The 21,434-nt window shown below is 50.3% G+C and overlaps 2 protein-coding genes across 10 annotated transcripts in view; both read left to right on the plus strand.

The window, feature by feature from the left end:
* Positions 1-11,991, plus strand: part of Hoxd4 (homeobox D4) — a 27,430-nt gene extending 15,439 nt beyond the window's left edge. For 6 of the 8 annotated variants that reach the window (XM_087200741.1, XM_087200729.1, XM_004857729.4 and 3 more), the window contains one exon: positions 516-3,992. In XM_087200741.1, coding sequence (XP_087056867.1) covers positions 516-853 — 338 coding nt within the window. In that variant the 3' untranslated portion in view covers positions 854-3,992. Of the gene's footprint in view, positions 1-515; positions 4,059-11,901 lie in introns of those variants that run through there. The other 2 variants (XR_015447189.1, XM_087200745.1) reach the window with 2 other exon arrangements.
* On the plus strand, positions 8,855-20,335 carry Hoxd3 (homeobox D3). 2 transcript variants are annotated; one of them, XM_013076958.3, is made up of 6 exons: positions 8,855-8,926; positions 11,902-11,991; positions 15,284-15,402; positions 16,051-16,675; positions 18,622-19,406; positions 19,489-20,335. In XM_013076958.3, the coding sequence occupies exons 4-5, from the start codon at positions 16,135-16,137 to the stop codon at positions 19,377-19,379; spliced, it is 1,299 nt and encodes a 432-aa protein (XP_012932412.1). In that variant the 5' UTR covers positions 8,855-8,926; positions 11,902-11,991; positions 15,284-15,402; positions 16,051-16,134; the 3' UTR covers positions 19,380-19,406; positions 19,489-20,335. The 2 variants fall into 2 exon arrangements, with proteins under 2 accessions (XP_012932412.1, XP_012932413.1); XM_013076959.3 differs by having other exon boundaries at positions 19,514-20,335.
* Positions 20,336-21,434: the final 1,099 nt, after the last annotated feature.

Raw genomic sequence — 21,434 nt, forward strand, 5'->3', positions numbered from 1 at the left:
CTCGAGCTCACCTCCAATCTGCTGCCCAGGGGCCCCGGGAGGGGCGATACGAGAGGGTGGGGGCATTGGAGCTTCCCTGGGGCTGCAATTACTCTCCCCATAAATTTTTATAGTTGAGGGAGCAGGCCGGGACCATGTGGCTGGCTGCTTTGCTGTGGGCGCAAAAGGGGGTGGGGATGGGGGTGGGTTGGGGGAGGACACCATTTGCAGAGCGGAGGGAATGCAGAGAAGGAGAGGGGTATTTCCAAAATGCTTAGGGACACCGGAGCTCCCGGTGGCCCCGGGAGAAGGGAGCACATTTGGGGATCCTGTGCTGCGAGCCTGGGGGCGTAGATGGGAGTAAGGGGGTGGGTGGGAGTGAGAGTGTGCGCCAGGCTGAGGGTGGGAGGGAGGAAGCCAGGGAGCTTGGGAGGCGCCGAGGGCCTTGGGGCGCGCCAGGAAGTGAGCAGCACAGGCGAGGGGCCTAACTAGTGGCTGGGTGCTGACCTGGCTGTGCCATCTGTTTTGTTTCACAGTGAACCCCAACTACACCGGCGGGGAGCCCAAGCGTTCCCGGACGGCCTACACTCGGCAGCAAGTCCTAGAACTGGAAAAGGAATTTCATTTTAACAGGTATCTGACGCGGCGCCGTCGGATTGAAATTGCTCACACTCTGTGTCTGTCCGAGCGCCAGATCAAGATCTGGTTCCAGAACCGGAGGATGAAGTGGAAAAAAGACCACAAGCTGCCCAATACTAAAGGCAGGTCATCATCGTCATCTTCCTCCTCCTCCTCCTGCTCCTCCTCAGCCGCCCCTGGCCAGCATTTGCAGCCGATGACCAAGGATCACCACATGGACCTGACGACCTTGTAGAAGTGGGGACCCTGGGCCCATCCCTCCCTGCGCTCCAGGCTGAGCCGAAGCTGCGGGGGCAGGCCGGGCCTGCTGTGACCTCGCTGGGCTCTAAGGTACTGTGGGGTGGACCTGGGCCCTGAAGGCGGCCCTGGACTAGGTTAGCATCCTGCCCGAGGGCAGCCCCCTCCCTAGAGTGGAGCCGGGGGTGGGAGGGGTGGGCGGGATTCTCTAAGTATGTTATCATATGGCAGGAGCTACTGAGAACCTAAAACCGTGGCCAGTCATTAAACTCATGAAAATCTCTGCTGTTGGATTTTGAATTTGCAAATGAAGGTTGGATGCTTTATCCCAGTGTGAATTGGGACATTCTCCCCACTCCACCCCTCCAGGGAGTTTTGTGGTTTGGTAATGTGGGGGAGTTGAGGCAGAAGATTGGCCACCACTGTGATAGGTGCTCATGGGAGCTGCAGAGCTGGGCCAAGATTTCTGAATTTCTGGGTTGTCTGTATAATTTCCAGTGTAATTTATATTAAAAAAAAGTTTTGCTCACAGTGGCCCGATGCCCAAAGAAATAAGTTTAAGAAGGAAGTGAAAACGGGTTGTTTTATGTTTAGATTATATTTGCTTAAGTATTTATTTGTTGGGGGATTGGGTGCAGAAATAACTAACACCTTCATGCCAAAAATCTTAAGATGGTGGAAGGGGCTGAGCTTCAGGGAACTGAATTAGATGTGTAGACTTACTTCTGGCTGTAACCTGCATTTTGAACTCCACCCCCTCCCAACTCCCTGGAAATATGTGTAGGGGGCCTTTAACCCTTTTAGAGAGATGCGAAGGATCCACTCAAAGTTGAGTTCTTGAAAATATAATTCCACATGTGATTTTTTCAACACTGTGCTTACAACCAGTTCTGGGTGATTAAAGGAAAGGGCAAAAAAGAAACAAATGGTCCAACATGTTCCTTCTGGGGAAAGAAAACAAAACCTCTATGCTCTGGGTCGTCAGATAATGACTGAGTTTTCTGTTCCAACTGGATTCCAAATGTCCCAAATATCCCACATAGAAGTATTTTGTAGGAATCAGTGTATGCTTATATAGGAGAGGAGCTGTGCAAGGGGTGAAAGTGGGTAGGTGAAACAATCTTGTTTTTAAAAAGAAACTAATTGAATCTAAAAGTACACAAAAGTTGGTAGGGTTTTCTTCCCCCTTGAAGTTTTAATTTGAAAAAAATACCTAAGGAAGTTTTTCTCAAACCATTAATTAGAAGCAGAAATTGTAAAAGTATTAAAGTTTTCAGGCCTCCTTCTTTGCCTTTAGAATAGTGGTTTAAAAACACTCAAACAAGAAGAGAGATGTTTTTAGTCATTTTTCTTATTCTATGTCTGGGAAGAGTTCAAAGCTCATTTTTGTGAAATGCCGACCCTGAAGGATCAGGGGAAAAGAGAACCGCCAGAGTTCATATACTCAAATGAAACAAGTCTTCTTCCTAAGTTTGAAGACTAAAACCTCAGGCTCCAAGAAAGAAATCTGTTTCCAGCTACTGAAAAGTGACAAAAGAGAGAAGGGAGAAGGGCTAAACTGAAAACTTAATTCTAAGTTCTATAATGTTATTTTTTCAGTGCTTCAGGCCACTTTAGAAGGTTTCAATGATAATCTTTAAAATATACTTAAGTGGAAAAGGGAGGGTGACTTTCTCTGCAGGCATGTTCTTTGGTTCTGTCTCCTGAGAGCTAAGGGCAGGTATTCACTGGAGTCCCTAGGCTGAAATTCCGCTTCTCTAAAGTATCTTCCAAGCCTTGGTCTTTTGTATTAGACCCTGGGGACAGCTCTTTGTTCCTCCTTGGGGTGAGCCTGGCTCTCAGACTTGCACATGGCAATACTTGAATATGGCCACGTCGGGATATTAAAGATGGATATTCCTGCATTATTCACATCATTGTTTCTATGACAAAAAGCACAGAGTTCATACATAGTCAAGATGTCTTTTTTCTGACGCCCTCACGTTGAGAAGCTGAAAAGGTATTTTACTGAAGTTCGGCTAAATTACAGAATCAGGTTCATCCAGAGGACAAATTTTCTATTCCATTAGCTGTATTTCAGCCAGGAGGACTGACCTCTAAACCCTTAACCTTTTGGACTCTTAACTACCGTTCTCTTCTTTTCTCCCCCCTGTAACATGGAGAGCAGTCTTTGGATGTAGCTAGCATTTGAAAAGAGCCACTATCCTTAGGCAACTTGGAAAGTTGCTAAGATTCTTTCCTAAAACCCAAATCTATACACAGTGCAGCAGCTTCTTCGGAAAGGAAAAAGGTGTATATTTTTATAATATCTAAGTATATAGATATTACTGGAGATTATTACATAGATTTTCTCTGTCATGAGAAGTTCTGGTTACTCACCCAGGTTCAGATCAAATGCCACACTGCTTACCTGCCTTCACTCCTGCCCCTAAGGAAAGCCAAGAGAGAGGTAGGTTTTCCAGGATAGAACCCCAGCTCCTCCTAACAAAGTCCCACTACTTTGAAAAGTAATTTAATGAGAGAAACAACTTCTTTGTTTATAAGACTGAGCTCTCCTCCTCTGCTTTGAGGGATTGTCTTTTGAAATGTTAATGGAGCCTGGAGGCCCCGAGGGCAGCCTCCAACCCTGAAGTTCTCTCCGAAGGTAGTATCCTTTTGGGCCCTCAGAAGTGGGCCAGACCAGGGACTGGGCCCTGCAACCACCTTGGGCAGGGACAGAAATGAGTTTCCATCTGGGAACGTGCTCTTCAGAAAGCTAGACGTGGGAAGGGTCCAGTCCCCATTTGCTATTATTTGTTTCCAGTTTGTTCCCCCAAATATGAGCCAGAAGTGTTTGCTTTGCTGGTGGGTTTTTTTTTTAAGCCTGTGTTGGGGTCCTGGCTGGGGGGCCATGAAGTGTTTGCTGAGGACCTGGCTCCTCCAACCCCCATCTCACTTTGTCCCTTGCAGTCTTTTGTTGTGAGATGACATTGTCAGTCAGCCCCGTGGAGTCTGTTCATGAGATGCTTTTTTAAAATAGAATTGACCAATGTTTTGCTGCCACTGATTAAAGTATTATTTATACTAATTGTTGCTTGTAGTTTTGATGTAATTCATTGATCTATATTTGAAATAATAAAAAAGTGTAGTAAAATCTCCCTCCTGTTTGATGCCTTGACAGAAACATTCTTTGTTATTTTCTACAATAAATTAGTCACCGATTTATTTGGTGCCTAAGGTGTGAAGCTTAAACCGGTGCAAGGCTTAGCAATTTTCTTAGCACCTCCTCTCCCATATACACACATGCCCAGTTTGGCTACTGTATTCTGGGAGCACTGGGAAACCTGGGGTTGGAGTCAGGCTGCACAGGGTGGGCATTATTTGTTGAGAGAAAAAGAAGTAACTGCGTGGGCTAACAGGGGCCTCTATATTGGCTTTCTGCTTGGCCCTGTCCAACCCTAGACCCCTTCAGTCAAGACCCCTCAGAGGAGGTCTTGGTGATTTGTTGTATGAGAAACCTTCCTGCTCCCCCCCACACCGGGGAGAGGCGCTGGTTCTGGGCCGAGCTGAGGCTGGCTGGTGGCTGCTCTGGCCTGACTCCGGCTGGCCTCCAATCTTGGGCTCCTTCTACTTTTCCTATGCTGTTCAGCCCCACAGGGGCCTCTAGCACCTGCCCCCCTTTCCAGCACCCCTCCGCCCCTCAGACAACAATAAACACTCCCCCACTATAAAAAGTACCCTGCACTATTTTTATCTCCAGGGCTTTTCTCACATCTTGGCCTCAGCCTTGAAGAGGGGGGCCAAGACAGGAGTCCCAAAGTAGATGGAGGGTTTGCTCGAGACAGGAAATGAGCAGAATGCGTAAAATCAGACATGTGTCCTTAATATATGGAAGGGCTCGCTCCAGACGCGTGGACATGTGTATTTATAAATGCGTAGACAGAAGTTTAAATATTCAGACACATTTTATGATTGTCCTCTGCCCGTCTTCTGGTTAATGGCTCCTCCTGTGCCCACCAATACATCAATACCGCGGTGTGTATTGAATCGCGGGCAGGGATGAGGAGAAAGCGAGTCCACAGCCGAGCCCGCTGAGTACAGTAGAGAATCGGCCGCTCCGCAGGCCAGGCAGGCAGGCCAGGCAAGCAGCAGCCGCGCTTCCCGCTCGCCCGCCCGCCCGCCCGCCATGTTGGGGAGCCCTCCCTGCCCCCCGCGCCGGGCTGGGCGGCCGGGGCTCGCCGGCAGCCGGGGGGAGGAGGGCCTTTCATAACCCGGAGAATTTTCAAAGTGCGAGGAAGATGATAAGAATAGATTTCTACAAGTCCCGACCACGTGATTGGCGAAATAATTAATTCAGCACGTCCCTTAAGAAACAAGGAGTCGTCATTAATCTGCCACGCAAAGGGCTCTCTCCGACTTGGAAAGTGCAGGGATCCCGAGAATTTCGCCCGCCCGCCGAGGGGGGCCGCGCAGCGCCCCGGCCTCCACCCCAGCCCCCGGCGGCGGGCGCGGGGAGCGCGGCCGGCAGGTAAATATTTTGGCGACTTTTATTTCATCGGATTTAAATCCTTAATGAACTTAGCTGTCAGGGTCGCTGACAAATAGTTCCCCTTTGCTTCCTGATTTGGAACCGCGCGCCGACGAGCAGTTGTTAGTGGCTTGGATGGTGACCTTTGGTTCAGCAAAGCTTTGCACTTATGAAAAATTACTGAGAGCGCCCGAGTGTGTGAGAGAAAGAGGGAGGGCGTGTGCGTGAGGATGAGAGGGTGTGCAAGGGGCTCGGGTGCGAGGGGTGAGGGGCTCGGTCCGCGCAGCCTGCTCCTAGACAACAGGAGTTGTGAAAAACCGGCCCGGCTGGGGACACGCCTGGCGCACGCGGGCCGAGGTTGCCCGGTCGCCTGTGTCTACCGGGAACAATGGTTGCTGTCACGGCATCTGCTGCCTATTCTTACACCGGCGAGAAAAGGCCCTGGCCCTCTTTTCAAACGAGGGTCATAAATTTTTCCTTGCGTCATAATAGAAGGCTATAAAATCGAGTTGAAATTTTACCCCAGGCAGGTTTTAACCAACAGATAATGATTTCCGAGTTGCTTCTCCTATTCTCCTCCCTCCCCGCCCAAGCTCTGCTGCTTCTGTCATCTCAGCCAAGTTTCTCCCTTTCCACCTTATTTTTGTATTTTTATTTTATTTTTATTTTTTGAAGATCTAAAAATAAAAGCAAAAGGAAGGTGTCCCTGCTGCCCCTAGCAGGAGAGCCTCGGGCTCTCGGGGAGCCTCCGGGAGAGGGGTCTGGTAGGGAGGCCCGGCAGCTGCAGGCTTCGTCGCTCCACTTCAGCTCCTTTTACCTGAGCTCCTAGACTTGGCGTCCTGAAAGCCACTCAGCTGCTGCCCCACCCACCCCCTGGCTGGCTGGGGACCTGGGCCGGGAGTAGCCGCAGACCCTCTCTCCCCAGCTTGCAGGTCCCAGCCAGGTGCCCAGGACCAGGAGTGCCTCTTTATTCGTCTCCGTCCCTCTGTCACTTCAAGTCGCCTCCATTGGCTTTGAGGATGATACCCTTAGCTGGGGCTGCCTTGCTAGAAGCAGTTGTTTTGGGATTGTGTGTTTTCATTTCTTTTTTGGTGTGTGTATATTTCCCCGTCAGGACAGAAACAAAGTTTCCTCCGTTATGAATTATACATTCAAACAATAACACATTAATTCAATTATTCAAAGATGACAAATGTTTATGTGCTTAGCAAGTGACTCGGGCACAGATTCCGGGCGCTTTCTCTGAGCTGCTTGGATTTTTCTCAATGAGAATGGGCTCTCCTCCCACCCCCACCCACTTCAACCCACCCAGACATCCCCTCGTAGGCCAAGAGAGGAACCCACAAAAAGCTTCCCCAGCCCCACTGGCAGCACGGTAGCCAAGAGCTGCCCAAGGCCCAGGTTTGGCGGGCACCGGCCCGGGCTATTTTATCAGTGTGACAATTGCCCGGGTTGGTGTGATAAATCATCGTAAGTAATTCCTAAAAGGGTGTGAGGCTGTTGGGGGCCGGGCGAGGACTGTAAATCTTTCCGGTTTATTGCTCTATGAACATATGCTCCGATTGAAGAAGGCTTAGATCCTTTCCTGGAGACAAATTCCCGCAAAGCAGCCCCCCTCTTTGGCTAAGGATTAACACTTGCCTCTGGCCGAAGGCTGGGCCCCTGGCGAGAGGCTTTGGAGGAGGGGTCCTGGGGGTGAGGGTGCAGTGGGGGCACCCAAGGTCTGGCTGTGAGAGACACCAGTGGGCTTCTGTCCTGGTCTGGACAAGTGAACAAAAGGAAGGGCTCAGCGACAGCTCTGGGGGCTCAAGCCTTCGGACATCTCAAGCCTGAGGTCCTCAAGGACTTCCCCGAACCTCTGGAGTGGGGATTTGGAGGACTTTATTCCCTTTCCCGTGCTCATCTTTTGGACACTACCTTGCAAACAGCGACAGGGCATCAGCTCCCTCCGGGCCTCTTGCAGCTGAGAAGTGGAGCTGGTGCTGAAGGCCGACTTCAGGGATGGGGTGGGGAGTTTCCCTAGTGTGGGATTCTGGGGTGTGGGCTGGCCTGGTGGAGGTCTGTGGGAGCTCTCTACAAGCCAGGAGATTGAGGCTGGCCCCTGGCCCAGGTGTACTTCATTCTTCCTCCCATATGAAGAATCGGTACCTGGATTCCCACCCAACCATTTGGACAGTGTTGTGATCCTGTCCTGATTCAATATTTCTAAAATAGAAGTTTCCTTGTCCCCCAGGTAAGCCTGCCCAGGACTGATTCTGCAGTCCCCCTCGACTTCCTAGAGGCACCGCAGGAAGCGGGAAACGGCAGCCTGGCTGTTGCTGGGCCTGTGGGATCCGTTGGCACCGCACAGATCTGGAGACACAGGTCGCCCATGGCAGCAGCTCAGTGCCTAGGAGGCTCCAGGCCTCGAAGGACCCGAGTGGGATACACAAGGGCTTGGAAAGTGTCCTGGCCGGCTGCTAGGCTCCTTTTCTAGCTAAGAAACAGAGGTTTCCCTGCAGAGCCTTAGGACCGAGCCAAGGCCCCAAGGAGTGGTGGGGTAACCGGCTAAGACTGAGTGCCAGCGGCTCCCATCTTCAGCCCAGAGCCTGCATGGTGCTACAGTTTAACTGTCTCGCTGGGGATGGAGAGCTGGGGCGTGCTCTCAGGCAAAGGAGAAGGTGCCTCACCCCAGTGCATGCCGATGCGATGCAAGCCGTATGGGCTTCTCCAGGGATCTAGGGGAACCCTACATTGCTGCCGTTTCACAGTTTCGCAGCCCTCCCTAGAGACGCCCCTAAGAGGCAGTCTCTAAAATTTCCAACCCCCTGACCAGTGTGGCCTAAGGCTGGCCAGGGTCAGAGGTCGCTGCGGGAACTCTTCAAGCCCTCATCCCACTTCCTACGGCCAGGCTGTGGCTGGGTAGGTCCCAGGCTGCGGGATGGAGGCTTTCCTTCGTTCCCACACCCACCCGTGGCTGTCCCTGGGAGGGCGCCCGGGTCCCACGCCTCCCACGCCCCTCCTCCCACCCCCCAGGCCTGGCTGCGCTCCGGGGCTGGATGGCGTGAAAGTTTCAGCCTCAATCAGTACAATCTTCCCTCGGGGTCACGTGAACAAATATGCTCGCATTTGAAGGCAGCGTCTGTATTTCCCGACTATGAGGGGGTTTCCAGGGCTCTCTCCAAATCCAGAAACGACCCCGTTCCGAAAGCAAAACAAACCCCGAGCTCTGGGGGGCCTAGGAGGGCTGGGCAGGAACCCAGGAGTGGGTGGGGGCGCGAGTGGCCGCCACTGTGGGCCTGGGAGTGGACCGGCGGGCGGGCGGACCGACCTTCGCGCAGCACAGGCGAAGCCAGCTCGGGGACTACGAACTCGTTCCTCCTGCGTTTATTGGTAGTTGAACCTCAGCCTGGTTCCGTTCTACCGGGAATTCCGTGTGCTCGGGTATATGGCCGCATCTGCGAGCGAGCAAGACCAGGGTTGGGACGGTGTTGTCTGCAGACAAAGGGGGAAGGCTAGTTCTGCCCCCCACCGGCGCCCATTCTGAGGCCGAGGACACCAGGTTTATGATAAATTGGGATCCAGGTAAGCAATTGCATGACAAAATGGAAATCTTTGGGCACAGGGCTGCTTGTTGCCCTGAGTGGGATACTAAATATGATTTATTTTGTGTAATCTGTGATCTTGATTATTGCCAATTGGTGAGGCAGCCCTCGTAGACTTAGATACACTTCTACATATACATCGAGGAGGGCTGTGATTAATCCTAACGAGGTGTGCCTTGTGGGGACGTTCCCTGCCTACCAAAAGGTTAGGAGGACACCACCTTGCCAGGCTTGGAGGGTGGTGGAGGGTGGCCGGTGGCAGGATTGTGGGTGGTGGTGGCAGTTTGAGAAGGGGGACTGGGGGCTGGAGTTAGTATTTTGAGGATAAATGTGCAGTTATGTGAATGGACTGAAAATGAAATGAATAAAAAGGAACTTTTTTTTTACACTGTCACTGCCAAAGTAAGATGGAACGTCCTATTAATTCTGTGTCTTGGGCTGCTGGGCTGGGTGCAGGCATGTTGATTTATATGTATTTAAAATAAACTCGGTGGCCACCCAGCTCTTTGCATTGTTCTGGAAGCCAGCTCCACACACTCGGCCTTTACCTCTCGCTGTTGCCTTAGTTATTTTTTCCTTGGGAGTTAAAATGCTACCGATCTTCACCCCTCAAATTCAAAAGAACCCCTAAACTACCCTAAAGAGTTTGGGATAATTCTCCACGCTTATCACCAATGTAGGATTTTGCTGCAATAAAAAAAAACAGGTTTTGCAGAGAAAAGGTTTAATGTTTCTGGGTCCCTCTCACCCAAAGAATCCTGAGTGAAAGCTAAATCATATATTGGTCCCCACATCCCACCTATCCTTTTGTTTACTAGTTTCCCTTGGCTCCTGGCTGGGGGAAAAGAGGACAACCCATCCTGGCTCTTTCCCTGCCAAGGCCAGAGCCAGTGCCTCCATGAGCCTAAGCGAGTGAGTCCAAGCTCACGGGAGGCTCTTGGGGTTCACGGGAGGCTCTTGGGGTGCACCGGACTGGACCTGCATGGAGAAGGACAGCAAGCAAGGAGCGCTCCCTAAGCTGCTGTTGGGACAGGCCCCAGTGGGAGGTGGGCTAATTTCCAGGGGCCTTGCCATCAAAGGAGAGCAGTAAAGTTGTTTTGTCAATCGCCTGAGCTTGGCTCCATCAGAACTTAAAGTCGGTGGACATTTTTCTTCACTCACTGCCTTGGAGCTGCGCGCCTGCCAGCTTAGTCAGCTGAATCCAATTACTGCGAGCAGCATTTCATTTGGCCCCATGGAGCACTCACTTATAACTTCCCTGAAAATTTCAATAATCCCCACCAAGGCTCCAAGATGGCCCTATCCTAAAGATTTTTCCTGGGGTGCTGGTGGGGGTGGGGTAGGGGGCCAGGGGCTGCCTGGAACCAGTTTTTCGTTGACAGTTACCAGACAGAGCTCCCTTCTGCTCCCCCAGTTTCTGGCTGTAGAAAGAATATTACACCAGAGCCGGGGTTAAGCCTGTGAATTGGGATACACAAGAGGCCAAAGTTGGGCCAGTGCTGGGCGGTGGGTGTGCATGGGAGGGCGAGCGCGCAAGAAGGCGCTGGGGGGTTCTTCTGGTGGCATAACTCTGGTCAACTTGGAGTCCTTTTTCTTTTCCCCTTCCCAAGCCTCCAGCGCCCAGAGCTCAGAGTGCACCACACACCCCAGAACGTCCAGACGCAAACTTACCCCTGTTCCTCCGCGGCTGGAAACAAAATTTAGCTAGAGGCGTCGGGGATCGCGGCCCTAGGTGGCCTCCCAACTTAGCTCTTCCTCTGAGGGAACGCTCCTACTTCTAAAGAACCCTTTACCAAAAATAAATAAAAATCAAGAGGCGAAAGTTGACGTCTGCCCACGTGAATGTATTTATATTAAGCGGCTTCGGGACCGCAGGTTTGAGAGCCCTGGTACCTTGCGCCTCCGTCGCGCCGCCTTCCGAGCCCGGTCTCAGCCGAGCGGCTGAGGGGTGGGGAGCGGGCTGGGGGATGGGAAAAGGAGCTGGCGAGTGGCAAGCCCCCCTGGGCCCAGGTCGTCTGGGAAGCTGAAGCCGGGCGAGAAGTTAGGAGCCCTACCGGGCTGAGATCTCTCTGAGGCGCTTCCGTTGGGTGTTCATTAAGGGGTGAGTTATTGCGGCGCGAGCCAAAGGTCACTTCAAAGGCTTACGGCTGCGCGCTCTGGTCTTTAGAAGCGCCCGGAACGCTTTGTGTGGGGCTTTGCCGGGTGCAGTTTAGTGTTTGCAAACTACTGAGTCGACAAATTGCGTAGGGCAGATGCAAGAGGGAGACTGTGTCTCTCTCCTTCCACCTGATCAGAAGCAAGCCCCGGCGGAGCAGCGGTAATGGTGGGCTGCTTGGTCTGTGTTTGCCCGTGGAGGTGGAAAGGGCGCTTGTTTCTTAGGTGGCTTGCAGCCTAATCTTGACACAGAAGTGGCCAGCCCATGCCGAGAGTATGGCGGCCGCTTACTTGAATAAACTCGAGGAAACCATCTAAGATAAAGATATATGCAAACCAGGAAATAGCATCCAGCACCCTCTTTGCAGCATAGCCTGGACTACAATCCTCCCAAGTGCATCCGCCCCCCTTTCCGGGTGCCCTAAACTGTAGCCTCTCTCCCACCTCAATTTTGCAGAGTCCGGGCTTGAGACCAGGAGCTTTTGGAGCTTGTTTGGGGTAGGAGGAAAGCGGGTTGCTTTCCCTGGACCTCTGGACCTCTTGGCTCACACACTGGCCAGCGCCCCGGCACTCTCCTGAGGTCCAAGCTCTCCCCCATCCTGTCAAAGATTTTGTTGTTTAAGGCCTCTGGCTCCCCAGGAGCCAGCGATTCTTCTTTCTGCTGGGGCAAAAGCATCTGGAATGGCTGTGGGCACCACATACAACAGTCACATTGGTTAAGACACCCTTAAAGGGGGTAAGGCTTCTCGATGTATGTTTGTAAGAAAAGAATCGGCTGCTATTTTTTCCTTTTTGTTCCAGATCCGCCTCCACAGAGTAATCAAAAGAAACCGAAGAGCCTACAAAAAGAATTAGAGACAAAATTCAAGAAAACACACATACAAAATTGTGGTGAGTGGGGGTGATTTTTAAAACTAATTTCCAGTCCATTTCCATTTTTCCTGCAACTCAAGGTAGCCATCTCAGGATTCATACATCAAGACATAAAACAAAGGGCAGCTTTGAAGTGGATCACCTCAGTAAGAACTGCCGCCTGTTACATGATAACCGATCATCGGTCTTCAAATTTATGGTGCTTTAATGGGGGTGAGCCCAGTGCCTTAAATGCAGGGTGTATTACAGTATTGAGTTATCTGGGCTAAATAAGAGTGATTTAGAATACACATCCAGAGCTTCCCACAGGGGCAAAGAGGCTCAGGCTGAGAGATAAGGGGAACTCGGGCAAGACGTAAATAAACCCTCTCAGAAGCAAACTCGAAAAAGAGTACTTTCCAAAACCTGAAGTAGCAAAGCCATCAGGGGGAGGAGAGTCATTGATCCCCAGTGAGATTCTTGGCGGCGAAAAAGACATCCGTGGGCTTCTGCGGCCCAGGTTTAGGCAAAGTAAGAAGAGCAGGGGCCAACCGGAACCTTAGAAATTTTTGAGAGAAACTGATGAAATCAGCGCTCAACCGCCTCCCCCTTTTCCTTCAACTCGCACTGTGTCCGTCCAAGATTTACTATAATTGCAGTGTTAGACACAGCCAGACGACTGTCACCTCCTCCCTTTGCAAGCACCCCCCACCCGCCCTTCCCACGGCCACCGCGGGCCTCTGCGAGTCCTTGGAGCCTTTCTGGGCGTCCGACGTCCAGGCGGGCAGTGGGTCTTCGGTCCTCGGCGAGGAGGCTGCGTGTCCCGTTCCGCCTTCGGCTGCCGAGCAGAGCTGCTTGCAGAGCCCGGCGCCGGCTCTATATAATCCCGCTGTTCGTGGGGTGCGCCAGCGGGGAAAAGTGCGGAGTAGGGAATTCTTTTGCTGCGCTGCCTCCTACGCGGAGCCTTCTTTCCACTTCTGAAAAGTGCCGGGCCTTGAGAAGTGTTTTTCTTTTCATTCCTTACTGAAGCGTTTACTGCTGCCGTGGTCGCAGTCATAAATTTTGTTACAAACCACAATGACAGGTGCATTGATATGCACCGTGAGAGCTCCAGCTGCTTAATAACCCCGTCCCCTGGCCGCTGTGAGCGCCTTTTATTTATTCGGTATCATATTAGGTATTGATCCTGGGCAGAATTAAGTGCAGTGAGCAAGTATCGGGGCTCGGCTGCTTCAGAGGTGCGGCTGGCCAGCCCCGCCAGGAAGCAGGAAGCAGGCGGTGTTGGCTCTGAGGACTCCTTCCTTCCGGCTGGAGATCGTTTGGCCTTCAGTTAGGTCTCCGAGCTGACTTGGACTTTCAGGAATTTGGAGAAAGGACTAGCCAGACCCATTTGGTGTCCCTTGCCCAAGAGGGGTAGGGGATGGCTCTGGAGGGGCTTAGGGTAGGTGCATGATCCCACTCCCTGGGCTAAGGGTTGGACAGGAGCAGGAGGCAGAGGAAAGGACCATGGAAGGGGGGGGGGGCTGCACCCTCCTCAACCACCCCTCCCCCGCTAAAGGCTCACCTTCACCCCAAGGCATTTGGGTCTTGGAACCCAAATGAGCAAAGGTACCAAAGGGCGAGAAAAGAAAGCGGGGGTGGGTTCAAAAAGATGAGCCACTGAACAGTTGAGCATTGTCCAAGTGATTTATGACCCGTTCCTGCTTTTTAGGTTCAAGCAGAGTTCACAAGGAGTAGGGATTTCTGGAAAGAATCCCCTTTTTAAAAAAGTTTCACAACAATATTCTTAGGTTTTGCTTTTAGGAGAAGGGGCTTCTTAGGGGCACTGTGTTTCTGCCAAGCCTTTTCCAGTTGAGGACAATGCAGCTGCTGCCTTTGCTTGTGGGGAAATGGCTATTAAGATAGTGGATCATCATTCAATAGGCCTAGAAATTCCTTAAGACATTGCAAACAGGCAGGAGAACAGACTGGTAACTCAGGACACTATTCCATATGTGTACAACTTTTGAGGTCTCTACACAAAGCTTTTTCTAGGAAAATGCTACTCTGTGTGTGTGTGTGTGTGTGTGTGTGTGTGTGTGTGTGTGTGATCATCTGTCCCATAAGCCTGTTCATTTCATAAAGAATCGTTTAATATGACCGGTCCCCCTATCAAGATAAACTTGATCAACTTGGGAGGCAGGAAGATGTTTTGCTTCCACAGTTGTCAATGGAGTGACAGAAGCGGCAGCGAGTTTTGGTGTGTATAGTGAACACTTAGACATGGAGAGGCTTAGGGCTTGAAGCAAGATCCCAGAAAACCACTGAAACTTAACCCAAAGTGGCAGGTCCTTTGGCCTGAGGGCAAACACATGTAAATATTGGTCAAAGGATGAAAATTTAGCTGTCCATTTGATATTCCATAATTTTAACAGTCAGAGAATGATACAGAAAATTAATTAAAAGAACTGTTCTACCACTGTTAGCTGCACACATTTATAAACACCAATGAAACAATTTCTACAACATAACATCTTAGCATAGTATCCTTTAAAGGCCCATCTCTCATCAAGATAAATAGCATATTCATTTATATTCTAAAACAAAATGGGCAACAATAGTACCAAACAAAGCTAATTTGAAGAATTTATAAATTGGTTTGGCTCTTTGGTGAAAGTTGATAGAAAACTGGGTGCATGGAGAAGTGATTTTGGTACCTGTGGTCAACACATTAGCTGTCCACATAATACGGTCCATCACAATGCCCACAGTGGACATCAAGTTAGGGAGAGATTCTGGAAAGGAAAGTTGCCTGAAAGATGAGATCAAGAATTAAGACCAGGGAGCTGACCTGTGAGTTTTCTTTATCAAACAGACAAAAGTGATTGAATGGTATTAGTTATACTTTAACTCCTTAAGAGTCTTTCAGAAGAAGAAGGGAGGGAGGTCGAGAGAACTCCCATCAGGAATCAGAGGATACAAAAGGAGTAGAATTTTTCTGAGCTTCTTTTTCTAATTCTGGGTCCATTCATCATGTCAAGAGAGATTCTCTCATTGGCTGAGTGGGGTGGGAATTGGGGTGAAATACGTGATCCAGAGGTCAATAATAATATCTATTTATGTAATAGATCCAGGGTAAAAATGATAGTTATAATGTAAAGCGTTCTCCATTCACTTATACTGCATGAATTTCAAACTGTAAGTCTCTTCACTCATTTCCAGTGGCACACCTTTAAAAAGAATGAGGGGACAAAGTAAAGGCTGTAGAGAAATGTAGGTGGAAAGGAAAACATTTTTAGCAGCAATATAAGCCTGGAGTTTTTAAGACCTCTCCTTGGTTTTTATCTCCTAGTTTTCTACATTGTAGATTTCACAGTGCTGACCCACAGAACTAACTGGGAGGATTCTTACCCTGTCATCGAAAAGTGGATATCTGGGTCTTCATGAAAGATGCTGTGATTTTGAAACCAGGTGGGGGAGAAACTTTCTTTTTGGGAGCTCTGGCAGTTCTGAGAAAACGCTGGAATTATGGGCTAGGATATATCTCAGTAATAAGAGTATCTGTTTAGCATGCACAGGGTCTTGAGTTCTATTTCCAGCACCAGCAAACAAAAACATTGGTTTACCCAAAGATTAATCCATTAATTAATTCATTCAGCAAGCATTTATTGCATTGCTACATGCAGGGCATTGTTATGGATGTTAGGAATATATAGATGAATAAGAAACACTTCTTGCCTGCAGTAACATCCCAATTTAGGGGAAGAATCAGCCAGTAAAATGTATGAGGCCATAAGTGCTTTTTCCTGCAGGTTCAAAAGCTAAATTGACAACTTTGGAGAAAGAAAATTGATGGGGGTGGGTGGGAGAAAGCCCCTTCCATATGGTAGAGTTGAGCTACAGAGAAGGTAAGGTCTTTTCTTATACTTAGGAGAAATTCCTTCTGACTGTTCCAAGGGTTCAACTAAGTTAAATTCTGTAAAACCCCAGATCCAGAACCTTAGGCATCCCTCCCCACCAGGAGGTGGTGGGAAGCAGAGAGCCTGGGCTAGTCCTTCTACATTGACTGGTCTTGCCAATGACAGTCCCTCTGGGGCCTCTCACTTTTCTTCTTGGCAGGTCACCTGGAGCCTGGGGGCTGGCCCAGCTTTCTCAGGATTCAGCAGACACTGGAAGTGGTGGTGAAGGACACAGTGGTAGTCAATGTTATTTGAGCAGGGTCAGCAAGCCCTGGAACTTCCTGAATGCACAATGCAGAAGGCTGCATACTATGAAAACCCAGGACTCTTCGGAGGCTATAGCTACAGCAAAGCCACTGACACTTATGGCTATGGTACCCCCCATCAGCCCTACCCACCCCCTGCTGCCGCCAACTCCCTGGACACTGATTACCCAGGTTCTGCCTGCTCCATCCAGAGCTCTGCACCTCTGCGAGCCCCAGCCCACAAGGGGGCTGAACTCAATGGCAGTTGCATGAGACCTGGCACTGGGAACAGCCAGGGTGGGGGTGGTGGCAGCCAGCCTCCTGGTCTGAACTCAGAGCAGCAGCCACCACAACCCCCCCCTCCACCACCCACTCTGCCCCCATCCTCACCTACCAATCCTGGAGGTGGAGTGCCTGCCAAGAAGGTCAAGGGTGGGCCCAATGCTTCCAACTCCTCAGCCACCATCAGCAAGCAGATCTTCCCCTGGATGAAAGAGTCCCGACAGAACTCCAAGCAGAAGAACAGCTGTGCCACTGCAGGTAGCTGTCTGAGGGGGGTCATTCCTGGACCAAGTTTCCTATAGACTGGCCCCAGGAAGCCCCACTCACCCAGGAACCAAGGGACTCAGGGACCTAAGAGCAACCTTGGAAGACATATGTCCAGACTCCTACTCTTGCAGAAATAGCCTTCCTTTTTATTGTCTTTGATTGGAGTCTTAGCCTTGTGGGAATATGGTGCTCACTTCCATTCCAGGCTGCTGGTGTCACTGATGAACAGATCTCATGTTTATTAATAGAAAGTTCTTCACTATACTGACATATTATTTGCTTTTCTGGGCTGCTGGTTATAACTCAGCTCCCTCTTCAACCCAACAGCCCTTCAGAAAATGAACGCAGAATTAGGCACAGTGGTATACTGGAGAGGCTGAGGCAGGAGGAATGAGCCCAGAAGTTCAAGCCCAGCCAGCTTGGGCAACATAGTGAGACCCTGTCTTTAAAAAAGAAAAGAGAACAGGAAAAGGGAGAAAGAAAAGGAAAAGAATTTGGAGGCAAATATCTTAAGTGCAGGTGGTTATATAGCCCATATCATATGAATCAATTAATAAAAACTAAGGAGTGCTCTGTGAAGAATCGTGCTGAATAATTTACAAGTGTTATCTAATTTTTCAAAGAACACTTTGAGGTACGTATGTGAGACAGCCTCATTTTTTAGATAAGGAAACTACTAGAGATGATATGCAACTCGCCCAAGTTGACAAAAATGCAAGGTGGTGGATTTGAATCCAACCAGTCTGACTCCAGGGCCTATCAGGCATAACCACGAAACTACTTGGCCATCTCAGCCCAGTTCATCCAGTCAGCAAACCCTTGAGAGGAAGGTGCATATTGCAGGTGGAGAGGAAGTTCTGGGAAACAGGAGCAGCCTGGGCTTTCTCTCTGTGCAAGAGGAGACCCTTGGGTTGAGAAGATCTTCTCTAGGTCCATCCAGGGCACGTGGAAGAAGATGGGCATCACCAGGAGCTGACACCTGATCCTTCTGTCTGCTTGGATTACTTGGTTCTTAACAATTTTTTTTAACACTTTTTTGGCCTTGTGTTCTCTGCTGCAGATCATTTTCAGATAGATAAACATGATTCCAGGTCCAGGGCTAGTTTGAGGCTTGGGATGTAGCTTGTTATTGGATCTCTGGTTGGCCTGTGGCTCTCTGGGGCTGCTCCTCCTGGGGGGAAAGTGTCTTCCGGCCTGCCAGCTCCTTCTCCTCCCGCTCTGTCCTCAGCTCAGGCTCAGGCTCAGGCCCTCCCTCTCAGGAGAAATCCATTTGTCTTCCCAGTGAGGGAGTGGACAAGCAGCTGAGAGGTGGCAGGGGTGGTGGAAGCCCGGGTAGAGGCTGCTGCACCAGCACTGTCATACTCAAAATGCTTTCAGCCTGGCCTTGGAACCCTGGAAACGCCAAGACAGTATTTTTGGGTTTATCACCTCCCCATCTCTTGGTGCAGCCAGTCTGGAGTGGGGTGTAAGATCCCCACGCCCATTTTTTCCTGGGGAGGTGCCTTGCCCAGGATCCAGCCCCTAAGTCAGCGAGCTGCTCACACACTCAGTAGCAGAGGCTGGGAGGTGTGTTCCGAGAGAAGTCTGGCCCTTCTTTGACAGAGGGGAGGCATCACCAGCTGCTCCTTGTCTCTCATTAAAGTCCTTCATGGCCTTCGGGTTGAGATGGGATGATGGGCTGAGATGTAGGGGGAGGGAGTGCAGAGAGAATAGGACTTCAGAAGGCAGATGCCGGTTTCAGGTGCATCTGATAGCTAGACCTGGGGTGGGGGCGGAGTTTTCACTTGACTCTCCCCTCTGGAATGCCCCTTTCCCACGCAGCCAGGATTGGAGGCAGGGAAGGGTGGAGGCCAGCAGAGCCAGGGAAGCACCCCTCCTCATCCCTGGGGCTCTCTGCCCCCTCCCTCAGCGACCCCTCTCTCTCGTTCCCTGCCCAGGAGAGAGCTGCGAGGACAAGAGCCCGCCAGGCCCGGCGTCCAAGCGGGTGCGCACGGCCTACACCAGTGCGCAGCTGGTGGAGTTGGAAAAGGAATTCCACTTCAACCGCTACTTGTGCCGGCCGCGCCGGGTGGAGATGGCCAACCTGCTGAATCTCACCGAGCGCCAGATCAAGATCTGGTTCCAGAACAGGCGCATGAAGTACAAGAAGGACCAGAAGGCCAAGGGCATCCTGCACTCGCCGGCCGGCCAGTCTCCGGAGCGCAGCCCGCCACTCGGCGGCGCCGCTGGCCACGTGGCCTACTCTGGGCAGCTGCCGCCGGTGCCAGGCCTGGCCTACGACGCACCCTCGCCGCCGGCTTTCGCCAAATCGCAGCCCAATATGTACGGCCTGGCCGCCTACACGGCGCCGCTCAGCAGCTGCCTCCCACAGCAGAAGCGCTACGCGGCGCCCGAGTTCGAGCCCCACCCCATGGCAAGCAACGGCGGCGGCTTCGCCAGCGCCAACCTGCAGGGCAGCCCTGTGTATGTGGGTGGCAACTTCGTCGACTCCATGGCGCCCGCCTCCGGGCCCGTCTTCAACCTGGGCCACCTCTCGCACCCATCTTCGGCTAGCGTGGACTACAGTTGCGCTGCGCAAATTCCTGGCAACCATCACCACGGACCGTGCGACCCTCATCCCACCTACACAGATCTTTCGGCTCACCACTCCTCTCAGGGACGCCTGCCCGAGGCCCCCAAACTGACACATCTGTAGCGGTCACCCTCTGCCCGAACCTGCGGCGTAATTACCTCTTTTGTTTTGGTGGGGGGGGGGGTGGCGGCGGGCGGGTCCCGCGGGGCAGCTCGGGGACCCCCCTCCCCAGCTCTGGCCTGGCCCCTGCTTCCCAGGTCTCCAGCTGCTGAGGCAGAGGCTATGGGGCCTCCCCTCCATGCGCGTCCTCCTTCGGGTGACTCGCCATAAATCAGCCGCAAGGATCCTCCCCTGCAAGCCTGACAGTGCCATATACTGCGGACCGAGGGACTCTAGTCTGGTAATGGTGTCCCGAAGGTAAGTCTGAGACCCGTTGGCCATGCGCCCTGCCTGCGGAAGGACTAGAGTTGGAGAGTCCTGGGCCTGGCCTGCATCTAGCTTAGTTTTGGAGATCTTAATTTATATGCTCCTTCCCCGTCCAGTAAGGATTGCATTGGACTAAACGATCTGTATTTATTATTTGAAGCGATTCATTTCGTTTCCCTGATTATTTATTCCTCCTCTTAATGTATTTATGTGTATATTTGTAGAATTCTCCAGCCGAGCTTAGGAACGTGCTCCCAGGCTTTGGGGGCCACATTTCACCTGTTTAGTCCCCTTGGTCTGAACTAGTTGAGAGTAGTTTTGAACAGTTGTAACCATGGCTGGTGTTTGTAGTTGATGTAAAGGATTAAGACCACAAATTGTCCTTCATGGTCGTAGAGTCAAGCAGCCCGGTGGCATGGCACAACACACCTTATTCATTTCTCAACAGCCACAGCCCTTGCCACTTGTCACAGTTTATTGATTTCAAATTGTCTGGTACTATTTGAACAAATATTTAGAATAAAAACTTTTCTCAGTTGGAAGTCTATCTGTGTTAATCACACACACTTGCAAGCACATCACTCTGCCTTTATCTTTTGAACAATCCCAATGGAAGACCAAGAACAAGGCTGACCCTTTGAAAAACTTTTATTTATTTGGAATCTAGTACATAAATTGATTTTTTGGGTGATACTTGCTTACATTCCAGTTATTGAAATGGAGGGGGGTGTCTGAGGGTGCAAACCTAGAAATGTCCTGTGTGGGATGACTGGGACAGGGCTTTGCCACTGCAGCGCCTGCCTGGCCATTTCTATCATCCTCTCTCCAGACACAATCAACTGTTACATTAGGGAGGCCAGAGCTCATTTTTCTGCATTAAGTAATAAAAAAACTTTGAAAGAAAACTGACAATCAAAGAAAAGACACAAAGGAATTCATAAGACTTGAGCTATGAAGAGCTAAGGTGCCAAAAAAAATCATTTGGAGACAGGCACCTAAGCCTTTTCTCTAGGAAATGCTGTTGTGAAGTTTTCCTTTGTAGTGGTGGGTAGTTCATTTCTAAAGAAAACAAATGTTCTCCACGATGTAAAGTAATAAATGTTTCACTAATGGAACATAACACGTATAAAAACTGTTTACTCCTGTTTCTTTGTACAAAACGGGCAAATATGTCTTCAAAGATTCATAACCATTTTGTAAATATTAATGTGGCTCTAGCTAGCAGCAGACAACACTCGCTTCTATGGGAGGGGACACTTGAAAACGCCTTCAAATAAGTTTCAATTCTTTTGTATTTTAGCAAAGTCAGCCCACGCATCTCTATTTGGTTTGACAAATAATGCAACTCCTACTACATCCTTGGTGACAAGAGGTGAAATCCCTATTGTGTGGAAATAATTTAACTTATCTTCTGGTGGAACAACAATTGTTTCTATTTGGATGTTTGTGTTTCACTAATGATGGCTCAAAATAACATTCAGTTTTTTTGTTCTGTTGTGCTGTTTTTAAAATGGCATGCTAGATTGGGGGCAGGAGGGGATATTTTGCTAAATTTCACTTTATCTGAGCAGGTTTAAAGTATGTATGTTGTAGATGTGTATCGACAGAATAAATGACTTCATTTGAAGACATTTTACCCAGTTTCAAGGCTTAACATTGTTTTCTATGAAATTTGCATCCATAGGCAGAATTTCTAATTGTCTTGTACAAAATTATTTTTTAAGCTATTAGGGGAATCAAGATCTTGTTGCC

The sequence above is a fragment of the Heterocephalus glaber genome, unplaced genomic scaffold, assembly GCF_053883595.1.
Source record: "Heterocephalus glaber isolate CG9 unplaced genomic scaffold, H.glaber_assembly_v1.0 deba00000347, whole genome shotgun sequence".
NCBI classification, from domain to species: domain Eukaryota; kingdom Metazoa; phylum Chordata; class Mammalia; order Rodentia; family Bathyergidae; genus Heterocephalus; species Heterocephalus glaber.

Coding starts and splice junctions, on each gene's coding strand:
- Hoxd3 (XM_013076958.3), top strand. CDS start 16,135: ATGTTATTTGAGCAGGGTCAGCAAGCCCTGGAACTTCCTGAATGCACA. Junction 16,676..18,621: donor GAACAGCTGTGCCACTGCAG/GTAGCTGTCTGA, acceptor TTCCCTGCCCAG/GAGAGAGCTGCGAGGACAAG.